The 12,715-nt window shown below is 29.5% G+C and overlaps 1 protein-coding gene across 1 annotated transcript in view; it reads right to left on the reverse strand.

Annotated features, from left to right (window-relative positions):
* Positions 1-296: 296 nt before the first annotated feature.
* LOC136974243 (eukaryotic translation initiation factor 1A, X-chromosomal-like) overlaps positions 297-12,715 on the reverse strand; it is a 30,214-nt gene continuing 17,795 nt past the window's right edge. Inside the window, 3 exon segments of the mRNA XM_067269080.1 lie at positions 297-441; positions 3,840-3,934; positions 11,811-11,943. Of these exon segments, the coding sequence (XP_067125181.1) occupies positions 436-441; positions 3,840-3,934; positions 11,811-11,943 (234 nt within the window). The 3' untranslated portion in view covers positions 297-435.

The raw sequence follows: 12,715 nt of genomic DNA on the forward strand, positions 1-12,715 counted from the left end.
AAATAATTAGCAACCTTTAGATAATTCCACTTCACACACACAATATACATATGAATAAAATAATGCATTTACAATCCACGAGACATTTCTCGGATTTATACAATTTCTTGAACATAATAAGAATATTTTACCGGAAAACTACTTTTGCAATGTGTGACGTCTCGATGCAGGATCGAAACTCGAAAATAGCTTCATTAACATGTTACATTGAAATTTAAAAATATTTTATTCTATTATATTTACATCAGTAATTATAGAATCAGTAATTAATTAATAAAAAATAGATCAAGGAAAAATATTTTAAAAAACTTGATTTTTAATAGAGAAGACAATACATCCAAATTTCGAAGCCAAATAATGTTTTCTTAAATTTCAATAATTATAATATCTTCAAACATATCCCTGGTTGAATATGATGGCACGCAAATTTGGTTTCTATATCTATAAAAAAATTGAAATACAAAACGATATTTCACTTATATTCAAAAATATATTATGCACTTTTGTATTTTAATATAAAATTATAAAGTAAGATGAGGAAAAACTAAGTAAATATAGTATTAAAACAAAACAAACGGAAAGAAAAAAAATCAATTCAAAAACTCATGACAATTTTACTTCTATTGCTAATAAAGACAAAAATAAGGAAAGAATTGATTCCTATTTTAGATATTAAACGGGATTTAATATAAAAATCTATACTTTGATTATTCTAGAATGAAATAATATCTAAGTAAAGCAAAAATTTTCCGGTTGTGTTCAAATGCAAACAGCATAAATCAAATTAAGAATTATATTATTTACATTAATTTATCAAAACGTTTAATTAAAATATTAATTGTAGAAAACCGTTACTCGAATATTTTAAAATTAATCGTTTCTATTTTTAGTGTGTCAATTTTTATTCGAGCACGAAGAAAATTATCAACTCTGATTGTCTATTTTTATATATTTAGAAAGAATTTAACATTTCAACAATTGTACAGTACTTCTAGCTAATCATTTTATAATCGTCGGAGTTCTTCAGATACTATTTATTATATACAATATAATTTTCCTAATGGATTGCCAGTATTCTTTTCTCTCTTGGCACTTGATGTTCACTAATTAATTAGATTATGCTGATTAATTAGAGAATAATTTGTAACCTAACTTGTTGAAGTCATTCAGTTTTTATGTAAACCTGACATTATAATAGTTTTATATTGACTTCAATGTACAAATATGAAATAAAATTTGTAAGTGACAACTTAAGATTTGTTCATTTAATTTAAAAAATGTACAGTACAATTAATAAAATGGATTAAATAAATTACACATGCAATTGGTAAAAATAATTAATAACTTTAATTCAAATGCTTAAATCTGAAATTTTAAATAAACCCCGAAAACCAAAGTTTAATTTAAAGTAATCTAAACTTTATTTTTCCGAGCGCAACGTAAATGCGATACAAAAATTGACCCGAACGATCTAAATTTGATATAAAAATCTGGCAGCATTAAAAAATAATCTCTCCGAATGATATAGCAATTTATCATCGTAAAGCAAAAAAGAAACACAGATAAGAAGGCAAATAAGATTGATGGAAACAAAGTCAGACATAAATAAAGTGAAATAATAATTAGTGACACTAAAGACTCAAATATTGATCAAACAAGGAATAAATAAATAAATATAAAATTTATAGGAATAAAATATAAACAATTTATGATAAGGATAAATATTTAAATGTTATAAATTTAAAATATCCATTTAACTAACATCTTCAGAAAATATTCAAACATTTTAAGTGTTTACTATGTTGGATATGTATAAAATGAAAACGTTTCAAGACTTAAAATGTTTAAATATTTATTGTAGATATTAATTCAATATATAACAAAGATACTCCAATATTTATTTCATTATTATTTACAATTTTTCATCAAATTTGCTTATTTTACAGAAAAAGCAATAAGACATGTACAGCAAATACATTAAAATTATATCAAAATATTTCAGTTTATATCTAAAAAAACACATTATTTATATATAAATAATTACATATTTTCATCTACTACATTTATATATTAAGCATTACCGGTCGTTATCGGTGGAATTCTTCATAAAATACATATTTACTATCCGTACGTCTGTTTTCTATCATATTCAGAAATGTTCAACAATATATTTGGGAAACAAAACTGCATTGAAAAAAGCTTAAGGCAGAGAGAAGATAGGCAACGATTTTTACATTTCAAAATATGATCTCACATCGAACAATTTTGGGAAAAGGAATATTAAGAAATTTTTTTTAAATGTATGGTAGTATAAATTATATATCATAACTTCATTTCCTATTATATAAAGACAGGAAAAACAAACCTGCAACTCTATGATAAATCAATTGACTTTACACAGAATTTACGCCATTCCGAATAAATAATAATAATATATTAGAAATGGATAAAAGATAATAATTTGATTATAATAAATGATGTAAATATATAAAACTTTCATTTAATATATTAATTCTGTAGAAAAATGATCGAAACAATCTCTAATCCTAAATATTTGGTCTTTGTATTATTTATGACTTAGATAACAGCCTCAATTTTCTTTTTATGATTAATGCCGAACCACGGTAAGTTGACCAGCAAGCACGACAGACAAGGTACAACAATATGCCTCCCACTCAAACAATCCGCACAGAATCCAGAATAGATTTAAAACTGAATTCTTTGTGTCATTTTATAATGGAAATTTGAACTAACTATTTTAAAGATTACTAGATAAAAACTAGACAAATAAATTTTATCTGCAACACTGTTATAATTTTAACTAAAAGAAATTATTTTAATTACATTATAATCGCAATTTATTGTTCACATTACATCAGAGAATCGAAAATTTGATTGTATTTCTAGCATGCTTTTTTGTAATAAATGGAGATTATCTCAATTAATGGATATCAATCTTTAATCTGATAATGATTCGTGGATCTAATATGAAAATGAATGAAAAATCTCTAACTCCATAAAAGATGTTTATCAAATTTAAAAAGTACTGTTGCATTCAGTAACACCAATTATTATAAAGATTTTACTATAAATCTTTTTTTCATATAGTAAAGCATAATACCAGAAAAATTATTATATATGTACCAGTACATATATAGGGTTCCTGCAAATTATCCATACAACTTTAGTCTTCAACGAATTTTATGACAACACATGAAGGATTGTGACATAAGAATTTTTAAAATCCGTATTTTCCAAAATTTTTTCATTAAAGCAATAATGTTGCAAACATTCGATACATGAACAATTAGGAATTGCAAAATATCCAGCCAATACTCCAAATGCCACCATGTACTGTACACTGCAGCACTTTTGCATCAATATGTTCAACAGCATATGTGATTCTTGCTTTTGAATCATCAATGTCTATCACCTGCATATTGTCACATGATCTTTGACAAATCCCCAAAGAAAGAAAGAAAGGTGCGACATCAGATCTAGCCGACCAATCCAAACAAAATAAACTTGATACAAACGAAAAAACTTTATACAGAAAAAAGTAAGTTGTAAAATGACACAATACTGAAATTTTTACATGCGTCGATGGTCTATTTTAACACATGGAAGTTGTATAGGTAATTTTAGGGCATCCTGTATTTTAGAATCTTTACAAAAACGCATCTTATAATTATTCTCGCAGACCTTAAGATCTTGAGAAATCAAACGAGGTAATGAAATATCATTTTATCCTTGTTACCGATTATTAATAAACTTCATTTAAAAATGATAAAAATGTAATCACTTTCCTGTTAGATAAATAAAAAATTAACGGTACGTACATTATCAATGTCTTCCTCTCCACTAACTTCGTCAAATTCAATGATGTTATCATCTTCCTCCTCTTCTCCAAAAGTAACTGCATCATTGATTTTAGCTGAAAAACAAAATTCATTTAAAAATTTTATTATTCTAATTTTACACTGCTGTAATTTTTAACCATATTATGTATATAAACTATAGTAAATTATAATAATAAAAAATCTGGTTATATAAGAAATAACATTGATCACATTAACATATGATCATTTTAAATTGTACATTTATTCAGCTCCTAATAATCTTTTTTTCTTTTTTTACTGAATTTAGTTAACACTCTCTTCCTTATACACACATTTGAATATTGCATTGACACACTGTATTACTATATCATTCTTTTACTAAAAATATATACAAAACAAGAAAGCCTATAAAATTTAACTGCTACTAATTGATACTAAAATGCAAAGAAACACATCACAACTGAAGTTATCATTAGATACGATAAGTATATAGACATAATTTAGTAGAACCTCCACTATTCATTTAGAACTCCATAACATAATTAATACGAGAGAGAGAAATATACAATTTATTAAAGTAATAGATTACAATATTTGATAAAGATTCAAAGTTATCATCATCAGACATGTGTTGTCATACAACAACAGACAGAAACCTTTGTTGTGATAAAGAAAAGTTGATTTTCATATATCATTTCAGGCTGCAATTTTCAAAAAATGTAGACTTATAAATTCCCACCGACATCGGCCCGTCCTCCCTTAATGTCGAGAACAAAGTTAGAGAGACGAAAGTCGGGACCAGATACAGAAAGCTTAGAGGCAGGAGGCCCCGATTAACTAAATACGAATTTCCCGTTTGAACCGGAAATCACGTTATTTCGATTTGAAAATATTCTCCCAAACGGACTTAGATAGACAACCGGTACAACTCTGTTGTTAACGGGAAAAGTATGACGTACAGGGGCAAGATGCTACTAAAATTGAGAGCATTGCAGCAAAAGTTGCAGCTCGGCATTGGCAGACTATTTTCCAACAATCCAGTCATACAAATTATAAATGTAGCGAATAATAGAATCTTTGGAACTATAAAATTGCCAACTTTGTTTCCAATTGCTCTCACTCACTTCTCCGTTTTACCCTTTGGTAAATAAATGAGGACGACGATGGCGTACACCACAACCCGGCACATCCGTAGTACCTAAGATCTTCCAGATTTTTTATTGGCCTGCGTTAAGGCTAATTAATAATTAGATAGAAAGCAATTTGGATAGAGGTAGGCAGTAAAGCCACTATCCCAGGATAAATTTAATAAAAAGAATTAAGCATAGAATAGCCATTTGTACCGAAAAAAATCGACTTTAAAGGCATGACAATTTTCAAAATCTAAAAAACCAGAAATAAATTTATATGAAGTATGCTTCCAAAATGACGGATCTGCAGCAGACGACGTTTTTCAAAATGCAGCTTCTGCGCATGCGCTTGGTAATCCCAACTTCCAAAATAAATGTTATTTACTAAATAAAAGAACTACAAAATGTCAATAAAATGTATTTATTTTTTAATATTAATCGAAACAGATTAAATACACTGGCTAATATTACGCATTGTAATTCTGTAATTGTCAATGCAAACAAAATGGCGGATCCGCAGCAGACGACTTTTCGCCAAACAACGCCTTTGCGCATGCGCTTACCGCTCTAAAAAAGTTAATCGACTTAAATAAATAAAAATATATTCGATTCACTTTATAAATAATTAAAGCTCCAGCATTTTAATAGCGATTAAATATGAAGTCTAATTATTATTATTTTTTTTAAATATTTTCTAACATGACGTCGTCTGAACTTCGGGAACGGCAGACGAAGTCTCCTAGCCATTTGTTAAACAGTTTATTTATAATTAATAGAAATCGAATCGAAACGTATAATACACAGACTACACTATACACTGGTTTCTCTATAGTCCGACATATGCCGGATTACAGAGACTATACAGTAGTTGTGTTTTTTTTTTTTTTTTGTTGTTGCATTTTGATGCAGAATTGATTTAAAATGAAATCGTTTCGCTCACATTTTGTAAATATTAATTAGAATTCTATTAACAATGGCAGTTATTTCTCCCCCAGCGTTTTATTTACAAACCTCGTCGTTTCATCCATTGTAAAACCGTTGTTTATCTTCACGCTGTAGTCGGCTTATTAACCCAAAAATGTTATTGGGTTAATAATTTAAACATCTTGTTCGCATAGAAATTAGAATTGTTTTTATATCATCAAATTAAGTCTTATTTAATCTTAGTTATTTGGCGCATTAGAAGCATTTATCCGCCAAGACCAAGCTTACTTATTCCGGTTTTTAAACTTCCGGTTTATTTCTATCCCTTAAAATTTAGCAATCAATATCGGTTTAGCTGTCACTCAAAATAAGAAAGTTGCAACTAACTGTCACACAGTTTCGCGCTTAAATGCCAGGTAGCTCACCCCATCAATACGAAACACGTGTAGTGTATAAGGTTCAATCAATCGGAACGTGTACTTACATTACAGGGAAAAAGAAAACAGAATTGTTTTGTTTTATCAGCTACGGAAAAAAAAAATTAAAAACGAAACTTACTACATTTTTTCTACTCAAAATCGGAGAATAAAAACAATACAATAAATTACTTCTCGCTACAAGATTTACTCAAGGTATGGCGTTAGGATCACCTCAATATAGAGATTAAACAATCATTTGAATCGCGAATCGCAAACCGAATATACTATTTTATCTTCGAATGCCTCGAATTTTTATAACGTATCGGGCAAACGACTGCGTCTATCGAAACCAACATTTTTATGTATTACGAAACGCCGGCTTTGATATCAAATAACAAAATATATCAAATTTCTCTATTTTCCCGAGTTGGAAGCATGTATAGAGTAATGGAAAAACTGAGAAAACATCTATCTTCGAATATATTTCGACTCGAAATATCTGACGAACCGCCGAAAACTAAAGGTTGAAAATTAGATTTACTTGTCATCTTAGATTTTTGGAAAGCACTTAAAATCGTTTCTTCGAGTATCCTTAGCAATATACAGCAAAGTGCCTCCATACAAGTTAGCAACGAGAATATCGTCGTGTCTCTTGATAAATGTAGATTTATATTCAAAAAGGAACTATTCCAAACTTTAAATTTAATGTCCCCGTACTACAGCAAGAATGTACTACTACATTTTTCAAGGGACTGCTAACAGCCATCTGAAAGTATTCCCAGACAAGAACTTTTTGATTTGTTGGTTAATGTGCCAAGATGGCGGCTCGTCTGTGATTCCAGCAAGGAAACAGTGAAATAAATTGCCATAATTATTAGAATAGGTTAGGTTAGGTTAGGTTAGAACGTGCTTCCCACTGTTTCCTTGCTGGAATCAGAGACGAGCCGCCATCTTGGCACCTAAGGTAACATTAACCGATTTGTTTTACTGAACATAAAACTTTTATAAGGTATTAAATTATAACAGCAGAGCATCCTATCTCCTCCTGAATTTCACCGAGAAAAAATCAAATTTATTAGGCTGCTTCTATCAGTTCCAAAATCTTGTGTGATATTTTACTCATTTAAAATAACCGGAATTTGCTATTTTCCAGAATAAAGAACTGCAGACAAGAAATTGTATTTAAAGAATAAAATAGTGATACAATTTTCCGCACTACCTGAAAATGGATACAAAATTTCTATAGTTCAATCATAAAACAATAAAATAAAATAAAAAAGCATTGCCGATGATTTATTGTCACTGTTCTATTTATGGCTGGAAAGCTATGATCTACTTTCAACACTTTATAACTATTGGAAAGATATGACTGACATTTTCAAACTCATTCAAAACAACTAAAAATATTTCGATTTCTTTTTATATAATAATTCAGAAATATCTTGCGATTTTTACAACGGATAATTATAGTGCAATAGAAGCGCACGATAGCTCCATATTTATAGATTTTTGTGTGTATAAATACAAGACAATACAGCTTTGATTGTAATTATACATATGAAAAATAAACCAGATAGAACTCCTATTTCATTTATATTTACTTATGTTCTTACCCAAAATAGTAACTAAATTATATAATTTAAGATAATTTCTAATTAAATATTTGTTGTAAAATAACTAAGTTTTATGCTTTTGTGTACTTATTAAGCAGATTGTGTAGTAGCTTCATTCAATTTTCACTTTTTTCTAATATAACAAGGCACATTTCACCTTTCAGTCTTTTAACAAAAATAATTATTTATGACACTATAAATGATGCAAAGTTAAGTTGTGTGATTGCTAACCTTAATACACCATTTAAACATTATATTCTTACTGAATTATTTAATTAACATCTTATGCATTTGGTTTAATTGGTCAAATATTAATGAGTCACAACTATATAAAGACTACAAGGTCATTTAACACTCAGCTGACCAGATGAATCATTTAAACAAGGTTTATATTGATATACTGTAGAATCCACACAGGCTGCAAAATCTATATTATTCACCCGAATAACTCACCTGGACGTTTCGTACGTATGAATTTGTTTAAATTATTTAATATATTTTTAAAATATTATAGAATATCCTCTGCTTTATTGTGATTTTTTGGCATTCTAACCTTCTCTTTCTGTCGTATCGAATGTGAATTTTTTTGCAAAGTACCAGCACTTGCTATCTATATCAGAGGCACTCAATCTAAAACATATGGCAGTTTGATAAATTTTTCAAATTTTCTACTAGGAATTGATAAAAAGCAAATGTACTGTTTTACATACAACACTCTAATCGTCAAAATAAATATGTTAATTTAACATAAAAACCAAATATAGATTTAAGCAAACAAAACAATAGCAAATATTTCTTATACAAATAATTCAATTATACTGTACATAATAAATAAAAAAAACAGATAACCAATGTGATTTTTGTTTTGCTTTGCTTCATTTTTTGCTTTTTAAGACTAAAGCAAATGCAAGACACAGAATGGGAATAGCATCTAACTTCTTTGCTAAAGACTAATTTTTAATTAAGTTTTCTAAAGATACTAGCAGGAGTTTTTTACATACCCATCATTGATTCAGTCAGGGTTGCAATGTGGAGACAACAGAGTGATGGGAAAATGGCTTGAAAACTCCAGGTGAAACCACACATGAAACTTTCCAAAGTTTGCTTGAATCCAAAGCTCTAAAGCAGTGATTCTCAACCACTGTGCCGCAGCAGTTTAGTGTGCCACCACTGCGAATACTCATACATAAGCGATGTCAGACAAGTAGTTCAATCGGTTCTACCTTCTTAGGGCGCGTTTGGAAATTGTTACCAGTGTTACCAGTAACTGCCTGTAGTTATCAAGGTGTTTAGAAAATGTGACCTAAATAACCAACCGCATTTAAAAACTCACTGTTATGACATCACCGGTTGTCCTTCGGTATTTACCGAAGTAACCGTGTGTGCCGCCAAATTTTTAAATTATTAAAAGTGTACCGTGACAAAAAAAAGGTTGAGAATCACTGCCCTAAAGCAATATGACGATGCTTTTACTGCTTTGGCCATCTAATCATTAGAATGTAACTTTTTACTGACAAAAATTCCTACAGATTAATGGTTTAGAAATACTGATTTATACAACCAATATCAATTTTATTCGTAACGTCTCAGCCTGCACGGAGATGCCATTGTGCCCTAATCTAAACAAGTTCTTAAATTTCAGATTTTGATAATCCCTAAAGAAAATACAAGGTGAACAATTACATATACCCTGTATGCTGGCATATAAGTTAACTCATCACATAAATTGATTGCAATGTTTTAACTCAAAACTCTGGTTTAGACCTACTGTTGCTGTATAAGTCAATCTCCGAAAAAGACAAGTAGGCTACAACTAAAATCTGGATATAGCATAAAGTAGCCTTTGGTGAAAGCATATAAGACCACATTAATTGTTCCCTAATTTTAAAGACTTTATTCGGGTATAAAAAATTGACTTATAAACTAGCGTACAATACCGCGAAGAAACTAATTATTAAAATTTTTCGTATATTGACTAAAATTTAAGTTATATTTTAATTTTCGTAACTGCATGGACAAAAACGGGCAGAAAGTAATTATTGTAAAAACTCTGCAAATTTATATATATATCAAAAGTAGAGCAGTGATGTGTAGTGTGTGTTGTAAAACAGATTAAACAGTGGTAAGCAAACTACAAGTGGCCACACCCTAAAGAAAAACAAAAAATTTTGTAGTTGTGAGAAAATTTTATATGATATAAATATGATATAAAAACAGAAAAAAGTGAGCCAAGTTGCTCACTACGCTACTATTGGATAACTAGAAATAAAAAAAACTAGCTGGAGTTTCATCAAATTTCTAAAGATAGCTGCCAGTAAAGAAGCTTGGGGAATATTAGCATAATTATTAAGCTGGACAGACAATTTTTGTCCAAATAAATCATGAATAGATAACTGAGATCATAATATAATAAATAAAATTATACTATTATATTTGGAATGCCCCCCCCACACACACACACACACAACTTTTAACATATACATACATACATACATACTTAAGTAGTATATGTATATGAAACATTTTATAATTATTATTCTGGATTAACTCAAAATTTACTAAGTGAAATATTTTTCAAAATTCAAAAATTTGTCATATTTCTATAATGTTTTTATGTTATAAATTTCATTTTAAAAAAAAATCTTATATTTATATACCGTATATTCCCGCAGGTAAGACGACAGTTGAATCATAACAAAAGGCCCCCAAAATCTGAAGTCGTCTTATAGACAGATACAAAAAAATTAGATTGAAATTTATATAAATTAAAACAATTATAAAAAACCGGACAAACTGTAATTATTTACCAGTAGAGAGTAGGGCACGTCCACGAACTAGAATAACCTGTACGACGTTGTGAATGGTCAAGGTCGTTACCCAAATGCCCGAATCGGTGCAAACATTTGCAACAATAGCAAGGCAGAAAATAAAATTTGTTCGTTCAAAAAATTATGAATAGGACATACTTCCGTAAACGCTATACAGTATTATTATCCAGATGACGATCGCTGACCTAAACTAAATTCATAGGCCGTCAATAGTTTGGGGGTCGTCTTATGGGACAGATATATGCTAAAACTATAAAATTTTGCCAAAAATTTATACCTCATCTTATCTGCAGAAATATACAGTAATTAAAAAGAAATGAAAATACATAATACTGCATTTATCCAATTGAAAGCCAACCTTTTTTTTAAATTTCTTTCTAGTTCAAAGGAAAAAAAAGTCCGTTGACTTACAATTAGTATCGTTAATATGGTTAGTAAGGTAGGCGACACTGAAAGTTTGGAAAAATACCGCCAGAAGTTTCTGCAAATTTTGTATGCACGTGTGGAAAAGCATTTCTAGAGAAGTCGTCGCTGGTGCATTTAAAAAGTGTTCAATCTCGAATGCGTTTGATACCATAGAAGATGTGCTGTCAAACACTCTGATGCTCTGTACAAAGACGGCAACAAATAATCAATTGACGATGAATCTGATGACAGCGGTTGAACAATTAAATGATGTACAATTTATTCCTTACACTTGATTAATAAAATTTCACTTTTTATTTATTTTATTTTTTCTCGGGTCGGCTTATAATCGAATAAATACAGCAACTAAAAACGATTCATTTTTATACGAATTATTAGATGACTTCTTCATTTTCATGCAACAGAAAGTATAGATGATGCAAAGGACTAAACTGAACCAAATACAGACACGAGATTACCCATCTTAATAATCACTCAGCATGAAAACTAGCCACTCACAATTTAATATAAATTGGATTTAAAAAACTAAATTTTCATTGGAGAAATTCATTAATATTTTGAATGGCATTAGTTGCCTATGAAAGGATTTATTAAATGTCATATAATTTAAATATTATGAAAACAAACATACCGTGTTCGGGTAATTCCCCGTACGACTTCAGATTTCTAGCTTCGTCTGGATTGTACTTCAAAATGACGTCAGCTTTAGCATCCTGATAATCTCTCAGACCAACAAGAATGATGTCTCCCTGGTTAATCCAGACCTGTAAATATTTATACATATTGCATTACTACTATTAATCTATACACATATAATCAAACAACAATGATAAAATAATTCAATTAAACTTTAAAGCCGAGAGAAAGGAAAAAATAAATGAATGACAAAATAGTCAATCAATTAAATGGACAATCACACTCTGTACCACAAATACACCATGCAAAGAAGGTTAATTATGGGAGAAACAACAAAGAAGAATACTAAGGAAGATGATGTTTGTTTTGTAAGTTTACAAAGATATTTTAACCTATGATAGTATAAATACTGACAGAACTGGATAGATATTTCAAAAACTATGAAACACTAGTTGAAATACTAAACATATGTTGTTTATATATACAGGTATACCTCGACTTACGTCCCTCTCGAGTTACGTCGTTCCTGATTTTACGTCGTTTGTCAAAAAAGTATATGGAAAAATAAAAATCAAGTTTAAGTCAGTTTATTTGACTTTAAATCTGTCCGCCATAAACATTGAAGTCGTAATATCACTAGAAAAGCGTTGAAAGCACATAAAATCATATTAAAATATGTACATTTACAGTAAATGTTAATACAATCATCATAAATCCTAGGGAACGAACCATGAAAACATCTGTGTTTCTGTGTTGTCGTCTTATTTAGCGGTCTTTAAGTGCTCATTATTAGCGTTTCCTCCATTATTGGCGTTTAGTTACGACGTAAGTCAAAACTACGACTTACGTTGTGACTACACAAGTAAATTCGACTTACGTCGCCTCTCCTGGAACCAATTA

Source organism: Centruroides vittatus, unplaced genomic scaffold (genome assembly GCF_030686945.1).
Source record: "Centruroides vittatus isolate TY-2023 unplaced genomic scaffold, ASM3068694v2 contig_1078, whole genome shotgun sequence".
NCBI lineage: Eukaryota > Metazoa > Arthropoda > Arachnida > Scorpiones > Buthidae > Centruroides > Centruroides vittatus.